Source organism: Taudactylus pleione, unplaced genomic scaffold (assembly GCF_031769625.1).
Source record: "Taudactylus pleione unplaced genomic scaffold, aTauple2 ptg000201l, whole genome shotgun sequence".
Classification (NCBI taxonomy): domain Eukaryota; kingdom Metazoa; phylum Chordata; class Amphibia; order Anura; family Myobatrachidae; genus Taudactylus; species Taudactylus pleione.
In genome coordinates, this window is record NW_028284603.1 from 41971741 (window position 1) to 41999419 (window position 27679).

The window sequence follows — 27679 nt, forward strand, 5'->3', positions numbered from 1 at the left end:
CCTAGGCACGATACCGGTTTGGGGCCCCCCTCCAATAAGCAATCCTGTGCATATATTAGAGTAGTTTTCGCTGAAGCAAGATACACACATTATAATATACTGTATATATATATATATATATATATATATACACACACACAGTAATATGACTTGTATTTTGTATATGTATGCACAGTTATTATTACTTTAGGTGTTGCTAGATCACATTATGTTATGTATATATTTATATATACATGGGAGAGGGGGACAAAGAAGGAGACAGGAGGAAATAGGGAAAAATGGTGCAAGACGGGAAGAAAAGGGGACGAACAGAGGTGAACGGGAGGAAAGCGTGATGGACAGAGGGAAATAGGAGGAAATGTGGACAGACAGAGGGGTCGGAGACAATGAGGAAGAACAGAGGGGACGGGAGGAAATGGGGGAAGAACATGGTGAGACACAAGGAAAAAGGGAATAACAGGGAGAAAACTGAAGGTGGAGCATCAGACAAGAAACTAAATCCATACATAAAAGCTAGTGACTTGGCGAATATATACAGTATATATACATTCATAGTATTAGCATATTTCTTTTTAGTTAAACTTACCCAGAGTGCCGGAGTGCCATCTTTGCCATCTTTCTGTGTGTGCTGGGTCATGTTAACCTCATAAGCAGAAGACCATTGTCCAGAGTAATCACCCCATGGAGCTCAGTTGGAGAGTGAAATTGGGCAGAGCAGGGCAGGGGAGAGGGGTGACACTGGCCAGGATCAGCGCATGCTACACGGGGAGATGGCCATACTGCGGGGGGTGGTTGCTTGCTATCACTTTGACTATGGGGGGGGGGGGGGCACTACTTACTGTCCATAGCTACGGGGGAGGTTGGTTTGTGCTGGTCCCATATCCTCAGACACCATTCCAGAGTGCGGGCTAATGGTCACTGATGGGCAGCACAGGCTGAGAGGAGGCAGGTGACCAGGGACTGCGGGTGTCCTGAGCCTGTGCCCTGGGAACAGGGGCCGCAGATACAGAGCTGTGCAACAGCTGACACCAGGTCAGCGTATGGAGGCAGCAGCAGCCTGGATGTGCTTACTATCAGCCGGCGGAGAGGAAATCTTTGAGCCGCCCCGCTGCAGGGTAAGTGCTGGGGTGTCTCCGAGTCCTGGGCTGGCTCCTCTGTCAGGTAGGCTTAGGCGGGTCGTGGCGGTCACATGCTATGTGACGTCCGCGACCATAGAGCACCACTATGGCAGCAGCACTGCAGCAGGTCATGAAGAATGAATGCTGCTGCTGATCGGCCCTCAGCTGCTCCTCTGTTTCTTAGCAGCAGGTGGCCCCGACGCGGCCGGATGACAATGGAGCCATGTGCCCCCTTCAGGGCTGGCGCCCGGCGGCAAATGACTCCATTGTCTCCGGGAGTTCCGCCACTGTGTATAAGTGTATCTGGTAGTGATTCAGCTTAGGACAAAATTGCAAAAGCTGCACACAGGCAGCTTTGCAATTCCGTTCTTGCTAATATGCAATGCAGCAGGAGGTGTATGACACCTGCTGCATTTGCGAACCCAGCACTGCAACCTCAGCTTACTCAGGCTGGCCGGCTTGCAAGGCCAGGAAAACTGCGTCTGTGGACACAGCCCCTGGACTTGCCACTCCCAGGAAATGGGGTGGACACGCCCCCATTTCCGGGACACCAGCCGTTTCCCGCACCCAGGCAGAGGCATAGAAGGGGCTGCGTGCGATCAAGCAGGACTTGTTCTGCAAACTCACAGAACGGATTCCGCATTTAGGATTGCACATATGTACAATGCTGAATCAGCCCCTCTGAGCGGATGTCCAATTTACATATACCTGGTGGATGTGCTACTGGTGCGGAGCTGAGCCCATCTTGCGATTAGTATGACTTAGCATTTGGGTGTTATGAATGTAACATAAGTGTATCGGAGTGTATGTCGAATTTACATATACCTGGCGGATGTGCTACTGGTGCGGAGCTGAGCCCATCTTGTGATTAATATGACTCAGCATTCGGGTGTTATGGATGTACAAGTGTATCTGAGTGTATGACCAGCTTACATATACCTGGCACATGTGCTACTAGTGCGGAGCTGAGTGCTAAGTTCTTGCATTTAGTATGACTCAGCATTTGGGTATAAATACACATGCCTATGTCCAATCTCAGTCATGTGCGCAGCACGAGACAGCTGTACTGGGTCCCCATACTAGTAAATCCCCAGTGATGGGGAGAACCTGGAATTTCTCCTGGCTCATTGACACTCACTTTTTATTATGATTAAAAATTTAGTAGAAGACTTCATAGACTTCATGCTTGTTGCCCCATGGAAGTAGAGATCTATCAGTGTACTGTAGCTGGTAGTGGTAAATGCAAATGACATTTATATTTAAATTCAGCAAAATTGTCCTAATTTATTATTTAAAAACAAATCATAAAAAAGTGGAAGTCCTCTACAAACCTCCAGATGTCCTCTACAAAGTGCAAAAGCAGCTTTGGACCCACCATGTGCCTCAATCACACAAATGTTGGAGTTCCCCAAGGCTCATGGTCATGTCCCCTGTAAGAGAAATGTGGGGGCCACCTACAGTAGGTGCACTGTAAAATGCTATCCAAGATGCGATGCAGTGCATTCTCAGTATACTTCATAATAGCCTCCTGTGTGTGCAATATGTTGCACATACAGTGCATGTAGTTGCATGTACCCTTCTATAAAGGGATTGTTTTCAGATGTTAGTAGAGGGAAAAAAGTAATTTTCTGTAAATAAATTGGTCAGCTCTAGTTTTTGAGTTGAAGTTGGACTAGACCTTTCATAATTATCACCCTTTACTTATTCATTTCCTGGATTGTGGGAGTTGTTGAAAACCAGACCTGTAAACAGATGGTTCAGATACAAATACCGCATCTGCTGGAATAAAGCCTTATAAATGTATAATAACACTAACAAAACAGTAGGGATGGAATGCGAAAGTTTGGATTCACAAGACTGTTCCAATAGTAATGGCCTTTCACAGTCACCCACACAAAAGTAATAAGCGCAACTCTGGTTTACAATGTCAATTTAGCAGATTCTTTTAATTTGCCTAAACCCCCATATAAACTTTATATTTAGGAAAAATGTAAAGACATTTGGTTTATGAGTGATCTGGGATTTCCTTTTTCCATTATCATGAACTTCAAAAATTCTGGGTCTGGGGGCTTAGTGTTATGGAATAAACTAGACCATGCCAGGTGCTGAGAGACATATGTTTGTCCAGCTAAATGCATGTAGCTAACACTAGAATTAATACTATAGCAGAAAGAGGTATCTTATATTTTGTCACCATATATGTTTGAGTATTGTTGTCAGTGTCAAAAACATAATGAATATAAATCAGTAAGTGGATATTCTAAGTTGCCTTGTTCATGATTTGGCGGCCTATTTATCTAATACCCACAAATATTAAGGATTCCCTGGATGTACCATGGAGGGAGCACAGCAGATATCTCAGACATGTGCTGTGTCCCTCCATTTCCCACAGAAGAAGGGGCCCCCATAGCTTTTTCCATTTCCCCATAGTGGATGCGATCACTTTACTTCTACTGTCAGAGCCCCTGTCCCAGCGACTCAGTAATAATACATTTCGGCAAATAAGGATTTCTTATTCAGCAAATTTTGGCAATAAGAAATCCTTATAATTGGAGGTTGGCCGCATATATAATAATAAATATGCCCCTTGGAGAGTACAATTGGGTACACACTGGAGTGATGTCGGCCCGATATGTCGTTTCCAGCCGAATCGGACCGTCACATCAGCCGGATGGCTCAGTGTGTACACCTAATGTGCGATATCTTCCAGTCAGCCGTGCTGCATGGCCAAACAGACGATATTGCATGCGACACAGTGCAAGGTTATAAAGGATGGAACGAGGGATCGTTCTGTCCTTCATTACATTGTTTTGATATGTACCGCAGATACGATATATATCGGCCCTTCGGCAGCCATATCGTCCAGGTACACATTATCTAGGGTGTACCCAGCATAAGCCACTCTTTATTTAATATGGACTGTTTACATAGCAGCCAAGTAGGTCAATGCTTTACCAACAGGGTTTATGCTGACATAGAACTTTCACCTACTGAAAGCTGGTTTCATCCCTTTTAGTACTACATAGTACAGAATAAGATGCCTGTGAAGCACTTATAGAGACTTTCTATAGACAATAAACATCTGGGTAATGCCATTTACATGTCGGACATTTAAAATACATCCTATTTTTCTGGTGGAATGCACCATAATGTCGTTCCGTAATCTTTATGATAATGAAGTAATCAGGAAAGCCACTCCTGCCTCACTGTTTGTGGTGAAGCAGGAAGTGATTACAGTGGCATTTACTAATAGTCAGTGTGCCGAAGTAGGTGAGTGAAAACTCACCCATTTGGCGAAATTTGCAGAGACGCATAGGGTCCCAATCAGACCCGCTCACAAGCGCTATGCGCTCGCAAGGGGGTCGATGGTTGTGCATTGCGCAAGCCCCGTAGCGAGTGAAAAATTCACTCGCTCCGGGGCTCGCTACAAATGGGGCGGCTGTCGATGTTGATTGCCAGCTCGCCCCGTTTTGTAGGTGGGGGCTGACAAATGGAGGCGTTCCTGAGGGCAGAACGGGTCAGGGCTGCTGAATGAGACCAGCTCCCAAGACTCCTTGATAGATCATGCAAAACACCTTCAACAGGATGAGCTCCACATCAACTCCTCCCCGGTGTTCCGGCAGTTGCCCAGCTACAAATAAGTCAGGTACTTGCACACCTATGAAGAGTCAGCGTGACCCAGCCAGTTCATTCTTCTGGTCACAGATCCCGGCCCAGGCAGGAGATGCAGGGACAGCAGCCTTGCCTCTCTGTACACATTAATTTAAATTATACACATTACCACATTTTGGGTGCACAGTGGTGTGGCATATTATGTAATGGAGGCACTGTGGTGTGGCATACTATATATTAGAAGCACTGTGGCATTTTATTTATTGGAGGTACTGTTGTGTGATATACTATGTATTGGAGGCACTGTGGTGTGACATACTATGTATTAGATGCACTGTGGCATTTTATTATTGGAGGCACTGTGGTGTGGCATACTATGTATTAGATGCACTGTGGAATTTTATGTATTGGAGGCACTGTGGTATGGCATATTATGTATTAGGGGCTTAGTGGTGGGGCATATTATGTATTGGAGGCACTGTGGTATGGCATACTATATATTTGGGGCTTAGTGGTGGGGCATATTATGTATTGGAGGCACTGTGGTGTGGCATACTATGTATCAGGGACTTAGTGGTGGGGCATATTATGTATTGGAGGCACTGTGGTGTGGCATACTATGTATTGGGAGCTTAGTGGTGGGGCATATTATGTATATTATGTATATTGGATACACTGTGGTGTGGCATACTATGCATTGGAGGCACTGGGTCAGTGGCAGAACTAAAGAGTGGTGGGCCCAGGTGCAAGAATATGCTTTGCCCCCCCCCCCCATTCCTGTTGGCCTGCTGCCTAGCCTTTTTTCCCACCACCTCAACCCCCGCAGTCATTAAATCCAGTCTCTGCCCTGCTGCCCAGCCTTTTTTTTTCACTACTTCACACTGCAACCCCCCCCCCCCCCCCTGCTGCACAGCCTTTTTTTACCTCTTCACACTGCAATGTATTGGATTCTTAGTGGTGGGGCATATTATGTAATAGAGGCACTGTGGTGTGGCATACTATGCATTGGGGGCTTTGTGGTGTGGCATACTAAGGTCCAGACCAATGTGATTAAAGACAATTAGAAGCTGATTGGTTGGAGCACCATTCAAGATTAGTAACAAGTGATAACAAGTATATCACTCATTGATGAATCTGGGCCTATGTATTGGATGCACTGTGGTGTGGCATACTATGTATTGGGGGGACTGTGGTGTGGCATACTATGTATTGGGGGGACTGTGGTGTGGCATACTATGTATTGGGGGGACTGTGGTGTGGCATACTATGTATTGGGGAGACTGGACTTTGGTGTGGCATACTATGTAAATTTAGGCACCATATATCAGGATCTGATGGCATGTTGGAAAGCCTAAGGGGCATTGAAGGGGCATGAGTGTTGTTCTATAGATAGTTTCATATATTTTGGTTTAGGACAATATTATGGTTCCTAAAATTTTAAGCCGGCTCCTAGATTTTCAAACAATTTGTTGAGCCCTGTTATAGGCAAATAAATGTATGCAGAAGCAAGCGCACAGTCATGTAACAAAGAAGATCAGACACTATAGGTATTAAACCCACTCAAACACAAGAACAGAGCAGTAACGGTAACCTCTGTGCCGCTGTGTGCTAGTCTAGAGGGAATAAGGTTTATGAATTGTGGCTTCATCTAACAATATACAGACACTAACACTTTTGAACAACCCCCTCCTTAATATAAACTGTCCACTCTCTTATAGTAAAAATCAGGGGGGTGGCTTGGGGGTGCTGCTCAGTATTACAATTAGCCCTTGGTCTTCTAATGAAGGAGATTGGATGACATCAGTCCTGCAGAGATGTGAACTGTGGTGCAGTAAGGTAAAGTAGGGTACGTGTGAGGAGCCCCCTTTTGTACTATACAATGGCTTAGGTGGTATAAGAGGGGAACTGGTATAGGCAAAAATAATAAACCTTGATATTACACATTTGCGTAATGCAAGTCAATTTGTCTGATAGCTGGTATAAAACATGCAGAAATTAGACAATACACAAGCTATAAAACAAATCAAACTGAAGGGAAATCTGGTAAATCACTGGAGGTGTCACATTGAGAGATGTAGAATAATCCATATAATCCATTATTACAGAGAGAAATGGAAAGCGAGCTAAAAGCCGCTGTCCTTCTCTCGTCTGTAACAAAAGGATTTGACTCAATTATGTATCTGTATTGTTTACAATCAATTATCTCCACATCATTTCCCATATGTAATGCAAAGCCATTATGTATCATTCATAGAGAATATCCTCCAAATCCCGTTCATATAAATGTATTGGTTGCTTGCCAAATCATTTCAGCTGCAACTGCTCGATAAGGATATTTTGCAGTCAACAATTTCCTTATCTAGCAGACAGATTAAAAAAAGGAAACATGCCTCATTCATGCAGCTGTTGGATTGACTATATAATGAGCGTGAGATTATGTTAATTATGATAATGTAAACTGCACTTAAATTTCAATCAGCTAAGCAGGTTTAAGGTGGCAATGTGACAGAGAATGGTCTGTGCGAGGGCAACACAGGACAGGCCAGGTCGTTCTGTAGAATTTACATGAACATACCTACAGTAAGTGATCAGTCTGCTTCTCTAAAGCCTAATGCAAGACTCAAATACCATGTAGATTGTTAAGCATTTATCCTGGGAAAACAGCATTTTTATTGTCACTGCCGGCTGTTTTAAATTTAAGCAAATGTTCATTTATTTTCTTACATTGCATACAGATGGCACTGAAGTTTATGAAACCTAAGAAATAGCAGTTTTAACAGTGGCACTAAAAGAACAAGGAATTGTGGATAGCATTTATTTATTAATTAACAGTTTCTTATATAGCGCAGCATATTCGTTGCGCTTTACAATTGGAAACATAAATAGAACAAAACTGGGTAATAACACACAGATATATAGGTAGCAAGGCCCTGCTCGTAAGCTTACAATCTATAGGGAAATAGGCATTGATACACAAGGATAGGTGCTATATATTGCAATTATGGTCCAGCCAGAATGGAGCGTTTCTTGGTGGGCTGCCTGATCCAGTCACACATGAATGTTGGCCAAATATCAGGAGGATGTGAAAGAAAGGCAATGTGTGAGGTTATGTGTGGCTGTGAAAGGGGATTTAATTAGATATGGAAGCTATGAAGGTTATTTGTGCGGTTCTGGAATCTGATAAGCTTGACTGAAGAGGTGAGTTTTCAGGGAACGCTTGAAGGATTGGAGACTAGAGGAAAGTATTATTGTGCGTGGTAAGGCATTCCAAAGAGTGGGTGCAGCCCGAAGAAAGTCCTGTAACCGTGAGTGGGAGCAAGTAATGTGTGGGGATGAAAGACGCAGAACTTGTGCTGAGCGAGAGAGGTCGGGTTGGGAGATATTTTGAAATGAGTGAAGAGATGTATGTTGGTGTGGTTTGGTTAATAGCCTTATGTGTAAGTAAAAGTATTTTATATTGAATACTGTAGAAAACCGGCAGCCAATGGAGGGACTGACAGAGTAAAGCAGACAATCATCAGAAAACTGCTCCAAAGTGAATGACAGAGGTTCATTTGGTCACAAACCACTCATGCAAATGGCCAAATGGGTTAAAGCTCTTCACTGGATGTGTGTAGCATGGACAGCCCTGGCCACAGCTCCTAATGCTAATTTTCAATGCCACCTCCTAACTATAACTCTACGCTTACAGTCTAACCCTAACTGGGTAATCTTGCCTATCATCAATGTTAGATTTGGGGATGCAGCCATGAACAGCAGGGGCTTTCCAACAGAGCTCCTCAAACAGACGATAGAAAAAAAAAGGAGTTGGTTCCGGCGCTTCCTTAGGATCTATGGATATCTTGGTGTTCTCCTCATGGGATAAAGAGAGAAAAAATATATATAGTGTAAACCCGTAAATATTAGCAAATAAGAAATAGCGATGTAAGAATCGCACTCACCCTTTTTCGGTGAGTGTGTAGCATTGGACCTAATAATCACCGTGGTCCTACGGTGGTTGCCGATTGCAACAATGATGTCACAGATAGTTTCACTGGATATCTTCAAACAGTCAGAGGGAGAAACACATAGAGAGCACTTCCAGATCAATGTGTTTCAGGAAACCAGATTATAGCCAATGCACTATTGTGCTCATCTTTTATAATGTATATGATCTTTGGACATTAATTTCTTTAAAAAAAAAAACGATGTCCGTCGGTGTCTACCCAATCAGGGTTTTAATACGGTACATAAGCTCAAAGTAATATTGGAGAAATAGATACGTAATGTTCCATAAAAAAAAAATAACATTAATTTTATTTTCTCAACAAAAATATTTTCCAGGAAGAGTATTTAAGATGTGTGCATATATATAAAAAAATGGTATTTGCAGGTCATACATAACCATTTAAACACATCAAAATAGAATAAGAAAATATATGACAATAAAATACGTATTGTTTAAAAAATAAAAATATTTTGTATTAAAATTATTTCTTAAAAAATATAAAATGTGTGATAAAAATGGGCAATAAAAAAAGGAGAGTACCGAATATCAAGCAACGCGTTTCGCAGAGCCTCCGTCTGCTTCCTCAGGCTGTCTGTTTCTCTAGTATTTTACTGTCATATATGTTCTTATTCTATTTTGATGTGTTTAAATGTTTATGTATGATCTGCAAATACCATTTTTTATATATATGTACACATCTTAAATACTCTTTCTGGAAAATATTTTTGTTGAGGAAATAAAATTAATTTAACATTTTTTTATGGAACATTACGTATCTATTTCTCCAATATTACTTCAAGCTTTTGTACCGTATTAAAACCCTGATTGGGTAGATACCGACGGACATCGTTTTTTTTTACAATAAATAAATGTCCAAAGATCATATGATACTTTATAAAAGGTGAGCACAATACTGCACTGGCTACAATCTGGTTTCCTGAAACAAATTGATCTGCACCGTGGAAGTGCTCTCTATGTTTTTCTCTCTCTGACCGTTTGAAGATATCCAGTGAAACTATCTGTGACGTCATTGTTGCAATCGGCAACCACCGTAGGACCACGGTGATTATTAGGTCCAACGCTACATTCTCACCGAAAAAGGGTGAGTGCGATTCTTACATCACTATTTCTTCTTTGCTGATATTTACGGGTTTACACAATATATATCTTTTCTCTCTTTATCCCATGAGGGGAACACCATGCTATCCACAGATCCTAAGGAAGCGCCGGAACCAACTCCTTTTTCTTTCTCTCATCAATGTGAAGCATATAAAATATTAAAACTGATGTCCAGGTGGAATCAGTGCATAAAAAGGAGAGCAGCAGGAACAGTGCAGAAAAAGGACAGCAGCAGCAACAGTGCAGAAAAAGGACAGCAGCAGGAACAGTGCAGAAAAAGGAGAGCAGCAGCAACAGTGCAGAAAACGGTCATCCGCAGGAACAGAGCAGAAAAAGGACAGCAGCAGGAACAGTGCAGAAAAATGACAGCAGCAGAAGCAGTGTAGAAAAAGAACAGCAGCAGGAGCAGTGCAGAAAAAGAACAGCAGCAGGAGCAGTGCAGAAAAAGGAGAGCAGCAGGAACAGTGCAGAGAAAGGTGAGCAGCACGAACAGTGCAGAAAAAGGACAGCCGCAGGAACAGTGCAGAAAAAGGACAGCCGCAGGAACAGTGCAGAAAAAGGACAGCCGCAGGAACAGTGCAGAAAAAGGACAGGAGCAGTAACAGTGCAGAAAAAGGACAGCCGCAGGAACAGTGCAGAAAAAGGACAGCAGCAGGAAAAGTGCAGAAAAAGTGGAGTAGCAGGAACAGTGCAGAAAAAGTACAGTAGCATGAACAGTGCAGAAAAAGGGCAGCAGCAGGAACAGTGCAGAAAAAGGACAGCAGCAGGAACAGAGTAGAAAAAGGAGCAGCAGTAATAGTGTAGAAAACAGTAGAACAGCAAGAGCCGTGCAGTAATGCAGTGAAAACACACAAATAAATGTACTAAAGAAGGGGACAAAGTTTTGCACCAATAATGCCAATAATAAAATATACTGTATTATCAATAAATAGTATGTTTCCATAAGGAAAAAAACAAGATTTTCATATGAGAGGAATGTCTGCCTTCAATGACAGTCATGCATTCCATCATGGTATACTTTCAGTTAGACAACTGACAAAAGTGAGATTAATTAATTTTACTGTAGTAGTCTATAAACAAAAGTCTTACAGGTCAGATAGCATGAAAGCTAGCTCGTTTTAACATTACTTATTACCATTTACTACTGACTGAAAGTGCATTATACACTGTTTATGATTTTCAGCCATTGATCTAGTTGAGGTCAGCTTCAAAATATACAGTAGGCTTTGTATTATAATGTATTCCCTAATGGGTTAAAGCTCTTCGCTGGATGTGTGTAGCATGGACAGCCCTGGCCACATCTCCTGAGTGCTCTCAGTGGGTTTTACAGCTGCTATCAGCCAATAATTTCTGATAATAGCTCTATCACCATTAACTGTAGATGCACCAAAATGACTCATACACAGACTGCCTGAGTGTGCCCACCAGGTCTTGGATCTGTGATTGTGGTTGACAGCAGCTCCATTTTCTCTCTGGAGCTGGATAACATAGTGGATTCCCATACAACAGCAGCCCCATTTCCTATGTGATTGGATGCCATATTTGAGTACAATACAGCAAATGGAGCCAAATAATAGCACTGACAGAATGCAATTTAGGAACCTGTATTGCATTCTGGTGACCAGGATAAGGTTCTTTATTGTATACTAGTCACAAAAGAAATAGGTTTATCTAGTGCACTAGCCAAAAGGAAATGGGTTCTGTATTTTACACGGAACGGGTATGTAACACCGACAGTATTTTGACAGGAGGCATCCCGACTGACAGCGGCATCCCTATAGTCGGTAACCCGACAGGGGTCAGGTAAGTATACTAACCCTCCCCCATTCTCCCCCTAACCCTCCCTTCTTTTAGCCTAACCCTCCCCACCCCACACCCTAACCCTCCCCGTTAGTGCCTAAACCTAAGTCTCCCCCCATTGTGCCTAAACCTAACCCTCCCCCTTAGTGCCTAAACCTAACCCCCCCATAACCTAACCCCGCTATGCTGCTCATTTCTCAGCTTGACTACTGCAACCTTCTCCTTACTGGCCTCCCACGTTGCCATCTTGCTCCCCTCCAGTCTGTTCTCAATGCTGCAGCTAGACTTATCTTCCTCTCCCGCCGTTCCACTTCTGCTGCTCCCCTCTGCCAAAGCTTGCACTGGCTCCCATTCCCCTACAGAATCCTCTTCAAACTCCTCACCCTCACATACAAGGCCCTCTCTAACTCTACTGTTCCCTACATCTCCAACCTCATGTCCTTACATACTCCCTCCCGCTCACTCCGGTCTGCCAATGACTGTTATCTCTCCTCCACCCTGGTTACTTCATCTCATTCACGTATCCAAGATTTTGCTCGTGCAGCCCCCTTCACTGGAATGAGCTCCCTCACTCGATTAGGCTCTCCCCGACCTTGCAGAGCTTCAAACGTGCACTGAAAACCCACCTGTTCATCAAAGCATACCCTTGCACCACATAACCGTCACCAAGTCTCTGTCCTTCCTGCCTCAGCCATCTCTACCTCGCCTATTTCCTGCACTCAGGTCCCCCTCTACACACTCTTGCCTCATGTCATCTGTCTGTCTCCCCTCTCCCCTAGATTGCAAGCTCCTAGGAGCAGGGTCCTCCTCCCCACTGTCTCACAGCCCTCTTCTCTAGCACTTCTATGACAGCCTTCACCTTCCCAGCTGTATTGTGTATGGAGAATTGTGTTGCTAATTGTTACTTGTGCTCTGTTTATAAGTTGGTTACTGTATTGTAATGTAATGTTCTGTGTACCCTTTACTGTATGTACGGCGCTGCGGACCTCTTGTGGCGCCCTATAAATAAAATGTAATAATAATAATAATAAACCTAACACTCCCCCCTCCCCCCCCGCATCTAATTGTTTGGGATGGCATCTGTCTAGATTCTGTGCGCCGGGATTAAAATAGGCGTCAGGATTTCGATGCCTATTTTTAGTTCCGTGTTGGGCTTGCGACGTCGGGATTTCCTCTGGCGGCATCCTGTCCGCCAGTCTCCTAACTACATCCCATTTTACACTAGCAACCTGAGAATAAGCTCTGAATTAAATACTACTACTCACCAGAGAAGGAACTGTGTATACAGTTAGCCACCAAATTAGCCATTAAACGCAATGTAAATCTAGAATATGTACATTTATTTTAGCTTTTGACCATATGATATTTTCTTCTGTTACTTTACTATGGATAACTACCATCCTCTGTCTAAAAGTTCAAAATACTTCCCAACATTTAAAACACAAAAGAAAAAGTACAAGTGCACAACTCCAACATTACTAATTATATATAATACATTATGCAGTAGATTTTGCAATAAATAGAGGTTTTAGCATAATCATGGCCATGGTTATGGGCCTACCCACCGCGCCCAGGTAACCTCTGAGGGTAGGTCCCTAACATACTGGGGTTGAAATCCAGATCGCAGGACACCCCCAAACAGGCCCAGCTGAGCCACCCCAGGGCATCACTCGAATGAGAGAAGGTGAAGTGTAAGAAAGTATAAGATCGAGAAGAGCAGCTGCTGCTGCATATATAAGAAAGTGAAAAATAGAGGTTTTAAAAATAATGTGCAGTCTAGGGCCCCCTTTTCTATATACAACTTTTAAAACAACATGTTAGAGGTGCGAGGGGCACCATACCACTTTTACCTCATTGTGACCCAGTTCCCGCTAATCAAAGCAGCATTTTGTAGCACTGTACAGTGGGGACAGGGGGAGGATCAACGATGATGCGATTTAATCTGAATTATGCACTGCAGGATACTGGTCTCCTCTCTTGTGAGTCTGGGAGAGCCCCCTGAAATGTGTGACACTCCTGGACACTCCAGTAGAGTTGGTAAGTATGAAGGTTAGATTTGGATGCAAATATGTGTTTGTGTACCTTTAACAAAGGTACTTGACTGGTTGTAAAATGAAAAAATTCAATACTACACTACAACAATCAAAATATGTATTATATTCCATCCAGCTTTGTACAACAGACTTCAGAGAATGTATTGCCCACTAGCCATTGGAGCATGGGGTCCATATGGTATAGTCACCAGAATTATACATCTATAAAATTGTTGCACACCCTACATCAAAAATCGTTTACTGAATCTTGCACGTGATCAATGAAGAGATGCTTAGGAGACTTACGTACACCAGTGAGACATTTCAGCCCATGGAAGGCGGCTTGTGAAAGCGTGTGAGCCATAGAATGCAGCACATTATTGGGGTTCCCATGTGTCCTGCAATGCCCAGGTCCTAGCCCATTTATATTTACCTTAACTCACGCATACTTCTAACTCAACGAAATAAGGATACGTATTTTACGTTATTTCGCATCCAACATGTACTGTAAGAGATGGATTTTATTATCTGGGGTACTCCAGGTCACACGTGCGTTCTAGCATTGTCTTTGAATGGATAAGCCCTCTATGCTGTACATCACCAGAGCACAAGGAATAGCAGTGCTGAATGCGATGGGTGATGCAGTTTCTTTACCTCCCTACAGGACTATCCGCAGAATGGAGACTGGTCTAGGTTACACTATAAGGCATCCGGAATTGAGTGTGATTTCAGTTTCACTTTTCTTTATCTAGGGAAATAATACCGTAACAACTTAGGTGAAATAGACCGGCTCAGGAGGACCAATATAGAGAAAAAGGGGAACATTCTTATTTACTATATTTTAACAAGAGCGTGTTGACGGAATTTGCGCGCTGTGCACGCGTCTGTCCCCGTCCGGATCTCTTGCACCAGGTTTATTAATGTTGGAAGGGTGCACTGATAATGATGACAGATATAAAACCAAGCGTGTGGATACGGGTGGTACATAGATACGTACGTCTCTGCATATGACGAATATCTGGAAACATGCCCATAACATGTGGTTCAGATTTCTAGCAATCTATTTCACAGAAAACAAACAGGTAGAAATGTCTATATTCTAAGAATAAAGAATTATTTGGAGATACTGAATAGAAAAATGAACTTACCACAATGAGAGCAATGACAGACAGTGTGTAGTAGGTGGCATCTCTTAATAAACACCAAGATGACAGGACAACCACCTGGCAACAAAGAGATGACAGATGTAATTAGAAGCTTTTTACACGATATACACATTTCATACTAGTCTAAATAGGGAGTGGACAACATATAGATGGCATAGGTGGCAGCATCTGTAGGCAGAACTGTCTGAATGCCGGATTCATGCATCTCCTATAGCGCCAACACTTGTCTGAGCTGAGATATGTAAAGGAGACTCAATAGGTGGTTAGGGCATATTTATTGAGGCATTTCCAGATTCACTAATTCCCACAGTGTTTTTTTTATCAGAAAAAAAGACTTTTAAAAGGTTGTCTCATGTAATGACACCTTTCATACTATCCAGATACAAGTGATGTGAAGAACACATTATATATTCAGAAATACACATGTAAATATCATATTAATAGGTACCATTGTGACATCTCATTACGGTTGTTAATAGATGTTTACTTGGAGATCCGCATTTAACTGCACGTACTGTATTTTCCCTGTTGAGAAACTGCTGGCCATTTTTTAATCTTTCCATTGACTTTCCATAACTATAGCATCACCTGCTGGTTGTACAAATGTACTGCATCCCCACAATAAAACTTTAATAACAGCACTCATTGGGGGGGGGGGGGGACCAGAGGTGGACACAGTTGCAGTAGTGGCTTCGAGTTTTGTCGCAGCTTCTACTGCGTCTTTATGTTACGTCTTTTTGTTAATGCCGGAGGCAACTGCACCATCGGACATTGCGCCTACCTATGGCAGGTGAAGAGTGTCCGTGGGACCAAGGCTGCCGATGTCAGTGTAAATGCCTCTTTAAAAAGGGACCGTGTGCAGCTACTGCTGGTAAAACTCGGATAGCACTGCTTTTCTCCTAATGTTTGGCAAATGGACACTGAACAGCAGGCAGCACTGTATTTGATTTGTTATTGCAGTGGATGAATGTTCCCTAGAAACATGTGGGAGGTAAAACATTTAGATCTGTTTGTTAACAAGTTATTTTTCTTTTGTGTAACAACAAAGAGGGGGTTCTCCATAAGAATAGGAGGATTAATAAAATTATTTTTGCTGTAGTGCAAAAAAGACTCTTTGGAACACAAGTAAGCACATTAATAAATAAGAATATAGTGCTATAACTCTATGGGGATGATTAAAAGTTACATTGCCATTATTTTGCCATTCATGGAAAGGTCATTGCACAAGTGCTTGGATAGGTACATCAGGCCTTAAACACTCCCTAGTGCGACCCAGGGCCCCGATGTCTCTGTACAGGGTGGGACAAGTCATTTTTCTTATTTTTGTGCCAAGGATCAGTAAATGGTGATGAATGCCATATCTTTACTCCAGTCACATACTTACAGTATATATTGAGCTGTACGTATCTTAATATACATGTAAGACAAAGTATACCGCATAGCCGTAATTTTGGGCTATAAAACTGGAGCCTATTCTAAATTCTATGGGTCTCATTTAGAGCTGGACGTACGCTTTTTAAAATAATAATAAGATATGCATGTCCATACTGTGCATTAAACATCTATATTTAGATTTTTTTGTATTGTCAACTTGCTGCCACTAACGCCTGGAGAGGCAGAATGAAGACAGTCAAGCTTAAGCGGAGCACAGTGTCCTCATGTACTGTAACTGCAATACTTTTGATATGGAAGCATCCCCAGATACGTTGGGAAGGCGTATATTTTCTGGGTACTGGAGGGCTGGGGAGGCGTTCCACAATGAAGTCTAGCTACTTTTAAATCATGTTTATTTTTTTAATTTTAAAGTTTACACCAGCATAAACAAACTAAATTTGAGACAGGACAATTGTGCGTTATGTTAGATAGCAAAACAAACAATCTAGCATAAATCAGGAGCATAAATGAGGACAGCAATATAAAACAATGTATAAAATCAGTATACATATAAACAGTGGCTTGGTACGTATTAGGATATATATAGAACATAATAAAGGAAACACAAAATAAATAAAAAGGTAGTCTTGTTACAAGCGATCAAAGCTGTCTAGCTACTTTTGATTGGCTGAATGTGTATTGTCCCCTCCAGTAGATATCACTACATTAGCGTTTCAGCAACTGTATGCCCTACCAAGTCATGACCATCTATTCACATTATTTAATTGAATTTCCATTTGGACCACTACAAGAAAGAATATCATACTTGCCAACTCTCATTGATTGTCAGGGAGACTCCCTAACACAGTAGCAATCTCCCTGACTCCCTGAAGAGTCTAGCAATCTCCCTGATTGTACCTTACACCCATTATGTAGCTGTTATATTAAAAAAAAATCAAAAACCATTTACATATACATTCAAATGGGATCATATGCACAATGATCCCTATGGCTATATGCATTTTCTCAAAAGTATCAGTGTTTCCATCACCAAGTAGATCTACTACTTTGGGTCTCATTTACATGCAAGTCAATTTTATGACACGCCTCTCAGATGTAGCAGTACACGCCCACTTTAAAAGTGTGATCTACTGTATGATTTTTCTTTCTGTACCTGTGTAAATGGCTTACAGAATGGAGAGGGGAGGTGTGACATTGTATTGCATGCTGCAACTTGTAGTGCTTACTTCTGTTAGCTAGCTACAATGAGAAGGAAGTCCAAATATTTTACTATGTACTGATCACAGGCAGTACATAATTAATGATTAGTTTTAGACAAAGATCCCCTTTAATTCAGTGCAGGGGAGAATGAGGAAGGCCAGCTCATAGAAGCTTAAGGCATGATGATGAGTGATTGCTGAGCAGTGTACAGTCTTGTGGACTAAAACATGAGGTACAGCAGAAGCTCTCCTATTTCTAGCAATAAAATGAAAATGATTATTCTAAATCCATAAAGCCACTTATTGCAGAGTCAGTCTGTCCTTCCTATATATGCACTGACCATCTGGCACTTCTGTCCAGTGGCGTAACTAGGGTCTTTGGCGCCCTGGGCAAGATAAAAAATGGTGCCCCCCCAAATGTGTGCGCGTGCCGAATGCGTACTCCAAAATGGGCGTGGCCACATGCCACAAGGGGCGTGGTCAATGAAAAATAGGGACTTGTCAACATGCACCTTAATGCCCTCAGCAGTAGTGCCCCTTATGCAGTGCCCCAGTAGTAGTGCCCCTTATGCAGTGCCCCAGTGGTAGTGCCCCTTATACAGTGCCCCAGTAGTAGTGCCTATTATGCAGTGCCCCAGTAGTAGTGCCCCTTATGCAGTGCCCCAGTAGTAATGCCCCTTAAACAGTGCCCCTTATGCAGTTCCCCTTATACAGTGCCCCAGTAGTAGTGCCCCTGTAGTAGTGCTCCTTATACAGTGCCCCAAGGAGTAGTGCCCCTTATGCAGTGCCCCAGTGGTAGTGCCCCTTATACAGTGCCCCAGTAGTAGTGCCTATTATGCAGTGCCCCAGTAGTAGTGCCCCTTATGCAGTGTCCCTTATGCAGTGCCCAAGTAGTAATGCCCCTTAAACAGTGCCCCCAGTAGTAGTGCCCCTTATGCAGTGCCCCTTATACAGTGCCCCAGTAGTAGTGCCCCTGTAGTAGTGCTCCTTATACAGTGCCCCAAGTAGTGCCCCTTATGCAGTGCCCCTTATACAGTGCCCTCAGTAGTAGTGCCCCTTACACACAAAGACACAGACACACATAACACAATATTATACTTACCTGAAGTCCCGCTCCTGCTCTCGCCGCCGTCCGACTGCTCCTTCCTCAGTCATCGCGATGAGCAATATGGGAGAGAAGTCATGATGTCTCTCCCTTCACCCCCTGTGGGAACCGAAAGGCGGAGCTCAGGAGTGAGCTCCAGCCTCCGGCTGCTGCTGCAGGGAATAAGCTCCCGGGCGCCTGCTGGTAATAAAATCTCAGCGGGAGCCTGGCAAATGGAGTAGGCAGAGGTGGCGCCTCTCCAGCCCTGCGCGGGCCAAGGGTGCAGCAGCCAATAAGAATCTGCCTGACTTTTTTTGGCTGCTCCTGGACGTCCGTCGCAGTATCCGACACACAGCGACCAGGGCGCGTGCCCCGCTCTACCACCTCCCCCCCCGGCGGTTACACCACTGCCTCTGGCAAATGCCAGAAGGGCTGATGGGCCGGACTGGGCTCAATACCTGGTCGTGCACATCCTCCTTCCAGCGCTGTGTTCGGCCTGGATACTGAGAGACGGGGATGTGCCATGAGGCCAGGTCTCCGTGACTCGCGGCACACCCCCGTGAGATCTAACCATGCACCTTTTGCGATGAGGTCACACCCCTTTTGCGCACACGCGCACAGGGTGTTTGTCATGACTGATGTAGAGCATGAGTCTATCCCTGGTGCATGCCCAGTATAAGTAATGTCTATTTTAATTTTGCTTATTTTGTATTTGCCCCACTACATATTTGCTACAGTTTTGCAACTGTCCCTATAATGCTAACTGCTATATTCTATTTTCAGCACCTGAAGTAGACATATACAGTAAGCACTATTTGCAGTTCTCCAGCACAGCTTGCTCTTTACACAGCCTTATTACCATTCCCTAAACATGTATGCGGCACTGTATTAACTTTGATGTTTATAACTCTCACAAAGTTAACTCGACAACCACAACTGCAGTCACACAACTTTATTGTTCCACCGATTACTCCATGGACTTCTAAAGCCACATGTGTTCCTAGTGGAACACAATACTCAAATGAGTAGCTAATAATAGCTGATAACTGGCAATCTGCTATCTCAGTAACTTAGGAAAATCCTGAGATGTCATCTTCTTAGACAGGGGTAGGAACTGGTTAGTCAATTGGGATTCATTAAAAGCGATGTTGTAAGCCCTAGTCACATACTACTGTACCTGTTTATGTTTCCTGTATGGAAAAAAAGAACTTCAACAGCTAATAGCATGAATGGATAATATTTAGCCCTAGCACCTAGATTACTTTATTTTGAAAATAATTTTATTTTGAGATTATTAATTAAAATAACATTTAAATATATGTTATAATGTATCTCCTGTTAAACCATAATAGCACTGGTTAAAAAAAACGAACTATTCATTCCCCCTAAAAAGAGGTTAGGGTCTGGCTACTGGGAAAAAGTTCCTCTGCTCTATAGGTATAACTGATGATATTGGGCCTCAATAAAGCAGTACCTGATATGCAGAGCTTTCTGCAGCCTAATTTGCCAGGCCTGGCTCCCTCTGTGTTATGCCACCACTGGTGTAAAATAAGTCGAAAATCCATAGTACAGAAGTATATTAGCATTAGCATGTCATTATGGAAAATAATACAGAACAACAACATCATTATGACTTGATAGACCTGCTGGAAATGTGTTACGTGACTTGTGGTATGGTGGGCAAGTGTAATACTGGAAAACCTATGCAAAGATTGCTGTATACATGCTTTGTACTCAGAAATGAAGAATTGGTAATTGGAGCTCGTGATGTGTAAATATAAGTAGATCTGTTATACAGGGGTCTATTTACTAAGTAGTGTTAGGAGACAGAGTGAAAAGTGATAAGGTACCAGCCAATCAGCTCCTAACTGCCATCTCACAGGCTGTGTTTGAAAAATGACAGTTGGGAGCTGATTGGCTGTCACCTTATCATTTTTCACTATGTCTAACACTGCTTAGTAAATAGACCCCCACAGTGACATAAATGCAGTGTAGCTATCAGGGCACCAGATCTGACTGCAGGAGCATAGGTGACACAAGTCACAATCACTGTAGAGCTGTGACTGACAGCTTGAGAGGTGTATGGACATGAAAGGGAAATAAGGAGATTTTGCAGTGAGGTGGGCAGGGTTGTGATGATGTGATTTGTGCCTCCCATCGTGGCCCTGTTCCCCACCGCAAAATGCTACGATTCACTTCATTTTGCAGTGACAGCAGTAGGGCGGTCTGTATGCAATGAGAGATCCGGTGCCAGACACGCCGGCCCCCGCCGCATAGCGCTGCTTAGGATCGTCAGCCGCATCACCTGATCTTCCTGCATGTACAAAAGATCAGGCAATGCGGCTGACGACCCCTCGGGAGCGCGCACTATACGATATAGTGCATAAACACTGCATGATATTGATGATTTCTCGTTCTGATGCGTAGGAATCGGCCAAATCATTAACAATATCGTGTAGTGTGTACCCAGCTTCAGACTCCCCCTCACAGGTTCTCCAGAAGGAGAATCCCACAAAGACGGCTCTACTGTATGAACTACCGGTATAGTAAAAATGTGTGACTGCTCCCCTCTGCAATATTCACAGTTAGCACGCTGCTTAATAAGCTACCTCCTGTATGACCACTGACACAGTAACAATTTGGAAGCACCAGAATGCTGTGTACCCAAGCTGACATTCTGGTCCTCCTGAGATCTCTGATGTTCTGAATGGAACCTTGAATGGAAACAGTTAATTAGTTAGAAATGTTCTTGTTATATATTACAGATAATGTGCAATATACTTAACATTCTTTACAATTAATATTTTGCATATTTTGGTGGTGATAACTTTTTAATTTGTGCTTTGGGGATCTTTTGGCCTATTAAAAGTCATTTTGTTCAGAGCCATGGGAAAAATAATGAAAGAGAAATGACAAAAGTACTTAAGGACACAATTAAGGGAAGACTGATATCCTACACCATTTATTGTGTTCATTTGCTTGCTCATCATTTGCATTTTGGCAAAAAGGGTTAAAGCTATGAAAGATAGATGAATTGATATCCAGCTGCTATAAAGCCCATTTGACTAGGGATATTTTGCAGAAAAACAAGAAAAGACACAAGATTATCCTGAATGGCAGCATAATCGGTTACTTCCATCACTTCACCATGGTACTGACAGTCTAATAACATGAATAACAGTATAAAATCTATTCTAAACTAACTGCATCTCTCAGTAGTAAAGCAGACAGGGTAAAACTACTTTGCATAACATTAATAGTGTTTTGGCATTCTCCCATCCATATAATGTTGCCGACATTTTTGACTGTCAGCAAAATAATACACTATACAATTATCTGTCAGACATCTGTCCAATCTGGCTGGTTGGAATGAAAACCTGGTAATGTATGGGAGCAAATGACATTCGACCATATGTTCCCAAACACTGGAAAAAGGTAAAAATCAATTGTCAAATAGGTTAAATTCGTCTGATATAACTAATTTGTCTGAACGACCATTTTTGTCTGTTTTCCAGTGTTTGTGAGCAAATGGTTGAATGTCATTTGCTCGTATACTTACCAGACCTGACAGATAATTGTATAGTGTATGCCCAGCAAAGGATAGTAAGTACCAATTGTTATTTTGCCATTTTTTTAAACAAATTTTAATTTTTTGAAGCATTGACATATAGGGCCAAATGTAATCGGGTATCAGTTTAAGTAAAGGTGCAAATTTGTGACTCGCAAATTCAATAGCCTGCAAACTTTTCAGCTCGAGGCTACTACATTTGGGAATTTCGGTGAGCTTAGGACCATGTAAACTGACATCTTTTAATGCGACTAGCATTAAAAGGTACGAGTTATATACAGAAGCCATCACAGATCAGTGAGATCCGTGGCGGCTTCTGTGTGTGTTTTAAAAAATAAAAGACGTGCAGCCCCCCCCCCCTCCAAAAGCATAACCAGCCCCGGGCTTTCTAAATCCTGTCTTGGTTCTAAAAATACGTTGCACCCAGGATTGTCGTGGGTACGTCAAAGCATTACTCCAGACCGCTAGTCAGCCCCCAATAAAGGGGTCCCCCTCTCCAGGGCACCCCAGGCTCAGCTGATAGCCCGGGGCTATCCACGGCACCCATGGGCGGTGGGTGCTGGGTTGATAATGTAAAAGTGTTCACCTCAAGGTTCACCTCAAGTAACCTTGTGGTTACATCATTGGACACAATGTCGCGGTTCCCACCTTAACTTCAATGGAGATTTCTCCCCAATTAAGTCTATGGAGGAGACAGGCTGGCCGCACACAGCCAATCAGCAAGCAGCTCTGACAGAGACACCTGCTGATTGGCTGGAGGCTCCTACAATGACTGGGCACACATGGGACCCAGTCATTCGCGTAGAGGAAAGGTATGTGTACACACACATACCTTTCCTCCTGTCTGGCTTGGTTTCGGCTATTATCGTGTTTTTATTTTAACCCACTGGATGCCAACTTGGAACGAAGAGGACTTGAACTACGCATAGGAGAGGTGAGTATGGATTTTTTATTATAGGTACCCCTATGGACTATTTACTGCACAAGGGGACATGATGGCTTCAGGGATACTAGGTGAGTATGTGTGAGTGTGCATGTATGTAATAATAAACTTTTACATTCATGGTGTGTGTTGTGTTTTTTAACGTATTTATTTGGCTGTGGAACTACAGGTACCAGCGGGACCGTAATGCCCCGCATGCTGGTACTTGTAGTTCTCCAAGTACCAGCATGCAGGGGAGGCTTGCTGGGACGTGTAGTACCACAGCTAAAGAGATTATTTAAACATCTAATTTACACAACACTTTTACATGATCAACCCGGCACCCACCACCAATGCGTGCCGGGGGATAGCCCCGGGCTATCAGCCGAGACCTGGGGTGCCCTGGAGAGGGGGACCCTTTATTGGGGTATCCCCAACTCCCCAGGGATCCCCGGCCTGGGCTGACTAGCGGTCAGGGGTAATGCTTTGGCCGAGGAAACCAGTAAAAGGTTTTCCCTGGCTGCGGCATTACCCCCCTGCTAGAAATAGTCTGGTGCTGGTTATGGAGATACAGGGGACTCGTTTTGTCCCCTGTTTTTCCACAACCAGGGCCGGCTCAGCAAAGCCCTGTGCTGGTTCTTAATATACAGGGAACCAGGACAGGCTTTAGAAAGCCCGGTGTGGTTATGCTTTTGGGGGAGTTGCAAGTCTTTAAAGGAAAATAAAAAAAAATGTTTTGCATAAGTACACACACAGTAACATGCACGTATCTCATGGATATGTGCATGTTTCTGTGTTAATCTGACCTGCTCAGGATATACTCGCTATCCTGAAGCAGGTCTATTATTTGGGGACTTTTGATTGACTTTTTTTTTGCGAGTCTGATACTGACACTCTATTACATTGGGCGAGTTGATTGTTTTAAATGGGAAAACATTTGGATGCGAGTTTGAGAATGGGGATTTTTAGTAACTCTGAAAAAATGTGAGTTCTAATGAACTGACACCCCATTCCAATCGGAGAGTTGTGAAAAATTGCGAGTTTAACACAAAACTCGCAATTTACCAAAACAGACACCCTATTACATTTGGCCCTTAGTATCATAAAATAAAAAAAATAACGTATCAAAAAGTGACAGTAAAAATATATTAAAGAAACAATACCATAATATCATCAATTTTCATACATTGAAAAATACAAAGAAAAACAACAATAAAATTAGTTTAGAACAATCAAACTCGAACCTGCATACCACTCACACTTATTTTGCCATTTTAAGACTTTTTATTGTTTTTTTTGTAAGAAGCATCCAGTTAGTTAGATTTTAGGAATCCATAGTTTTGTCAACAGTAATGCTTTCAACAGTCAAAATGTCAACAGCATTATATCAATGAGAGAATGTTGATACTGTTGTAATATTATGCAAAGCATTGTAACTGTCGGCATTATAACTTTAAACATGATCGTAAAGGACCATGATTAAAGGTATAATGCAGGCACGGTTAAAATGCTTTAAATAGCATTACAACTGTGTCAGCAATTCCCCGTCGAAATAATACTGTCGACATTTTGACTATCTCCCTCTTAAGGAGATTGATGCTCCCTCTGTCAGTAAAGGCCCCCATACATCAGCAATTGATTGCAGCAATCGTGCAATCTGCAATCGATTGTGTATAAAAATCTTTCCCTTTTTTCAATCGATTGCAGATTGCAGAATTGCCACAATCGATTGAAAAAGGGAAAAGTTTTTATACACAATCGATTGCAGATTGCACGATTGCTGCAATCAATTGCTGATGTATGGGGGCCTTTACTGCATTGGTAGACCCTCAAACATGACTCCTTCCACAAGGTACAAAATGCTCTGCTCCTGAACTTCCCACTTAACTTACAATTGGAGTCACCTGTGTTGAAACACCTTCCTTATCAATTCAGCATTCCAACACACGTGACTGCAATCATAAATTAAGTGGGAAGTCCAGGAGCAGAGCATTTTGTACCAGGTGGTAGGAGTCATGTTGGAGGGACTGCATTGACTGACATCCTATCTTAATGGTATATTATAAACACATATTTATATAAGCAGACTGTGAAGCCCATTCAAAGTGTAAAATTGTGGGTTCATAGCTAGGGCAGCGGAGAGTGAGCTAGACCGTCGGGCAGTGAATTTTTTTTTTTTTGCTTTAAGGGGGGCATCCACTACACGATTTTAGCAGGAGATTGAACGATAACAACGACGTTATCGTTCAATCGTTTAAAAATCGTTTATAAATCGTGCAGTGTTTGGTCGTTAACGATCAACGATGCGCGCTCCCGCTGGTCGTTTGATCGTCTCGTCAGTCGACTGAACATGCAGGTCAATTTCACTTGATCTATTAAAGATAGTTTGCAAATCGTTCAGACTGAAAGATAAAATTTCAAGGGAAAAAATCAAGGGAAAATCGTTTAGAGATTGGACAGGGAGTAGATCGTCTAGTGGATGTGCCCCATTAGTTTAACCAACTATTTAGGTTGACAGCATCAAAGTGGAAACACTACCAGGTATTGGGTGAGTGCAGGTAATTTTAAAACCACAAAGAATTTATAGCGATAGGAGGTAATTCTACAAAATGGAACTTTTTCTCCTTGCTATATGCCTGACAAATAGACACATTTTGCTATTCTTACATTTTCTGTGTAAAGGCACACATCCACTACACGATTAAATTGAGCGTTTGAACGATAACTATATTGTTATCGTTCGATCATTGTTTGAAAATTGTTTAAAAAATGTCTAAAGTGACTAGCGATGCTCGCTCCCGCTGGTGGTTTAGACATCTATCATCGTACAAATATGTTGTACAACCTGACGATATCGTCAGGTTCAACATGTTTGCAGATGATTGATGTGCCTACACTGAATGACTGCTCGTCCAGTGTAGGCACATCACAGACTGACAAACGATCGCACAATTACAGTGCCGTAATCGTGCAGTCTTTTGCCAGTCGTCTAGTGGATGTGTGCCTTTACGAGCAGAATGAAACTTCTGTATATATCTTCTCATTCCTCTTCCAATCGTTACAAGTTATAAAATCAAATAACTAAAAAAGTAAATAAGCAAATTATTGTTCTCCTTTCTACACTTTGCTAGCAGTCCCTCCCTTATTCCAAAGTCTTTCTAACATAAGAAGATAAACTACACAACCTAATAGTTCCTTTTTGCTTTTTCAGATACATATCCAATTAGACCAATTCATAGAGAGCAGGATGAATATGGTCAGGCCATTCTGCAGTGTGTTGTGGCCGGAAACACATAAAGCTAAATTCTGCCAGTGAAACGTGCAACATTGCTCGGTCACATGCTAAATGAGGCAAATCTTTTGCAGAGTGGTTTTGAAAATTTCGATCATGTTTGATAGATATACAGATCAATGAATTCAGCATTTGGGTATTCGTTTCTATGTACAGGACGTATTACTGTTTCTCATTACTGTATATAAAGCTGATGCTTGAGAGTATATGATGTAGCTGTTCCTTTCAGCTTCCTCTGCATTTCAGCGGTTGTGTGTTTCTGGACTGCAGGTTGGAACGCAAGCCAGAGTTTTCCTGCATTTTGGTGTTGCCTTGTCCGGAGTCCTGGCACTCTGCAGCTAGAAGCTAGAGGTTCCTCCCTCGTGTTTCACTCATGTACTACCCTTCGTCAGGGATGAACCTAGGTCACCTCTCTCTGTCCTCTGTTTCCCCTCAGGTTGCTAAGGTCTCTTTTGTCGATGTGCTGACGGAGATATGGTAAATCAGAAAGGAATTCAGTTAAGGGACCCTTTAAAAGACGTCCAGAATGAAACTAGGTTCATCCTTGATGTAGCCTGATACATGGGTGAAAGGCGTAGGTGAAACCTGTAGCTCAGAGGTTCTCAAACTGGGTCCTCAAGGCTTCCCAGCAGTTCAGGTTTCAGAGATATTCATGGTTGAACACAGGTGACTTAATAAGTACCTCAGTCAATTTGCTTTTAACCACCTGTGCTCATGGATATCTCTAAAACCTGAACTGTTGGTGAGGCTTGAGGACTGCGTTTGGGAACCTCTGCTCTAGCTTCTAACTGCAGAGTACCCGCACTTCTAACTAGGCAACACCAGGAATTAGGAAACCGCCGGCTTGAGTTCCAACCTGCAATCCAGCATCACACAACTGCTGAAACACCGAGATGGCTGCAAGGAACAGCGGCGGCACTGTTCGGCCACAGTCTGGACCTCACAAGTGAGGAAGGAAACAAAAGAAGCCAGACCGGTAAGTTTAACTCTGCATGTTTATTTTACAAACTTATGGATTAATTCACCAACCAGCTTCCTATGGATTAGAGTCACAAGCACTAAACCCCATAGATATTTTTCCATTGCCCACTTTGGGGAATTTGTTCATTGCCAAACCCAGCCAATTATTTAATATTTGGAATACACACTATATGGCTATTGCTGATCTCTGGACATTCATATCCTAACTGAACTTTAGTGCAAGTAGGTGCTCTCAGAGCTTTTAGGGGCATTCAGAATTGTGGACATTTATGTTACTTTATTTCCACTGTTGAACATAAATTCTTAGTTTAGAGCAGTGGTTCCCAAACTGTGCGCCGCGGCACCCTGGGGTGCCTCGGGACACTTGCAAGGGTACCTCAGGTTGGTGGTCCAGCACCAAAT

The 27679-nt window shown here is 42.7% G+C and overlaps 1 protein-coding gene across 1 annotated transcript in view; it reads right to left on the reverse strand.

Moving 5' to 3' along the window:
• SLC24A3 (solute carrier family 24 member 3) overlaps positions 1-27679 on the reverse strand; it is a 489239-nt gene that overhangs the window by 63224 nt on the left and 398336 nt on the right. The window contains exon 7 of the mRNA XM_088477346.1: positions 14819-14893. Coding sequence (XP_088333472.1) covers positions 14819-14893 — 75 coding nt within the window. The remainder of the gene's footprint in view (positions 1-14818; positions 14894-27679) is intronic.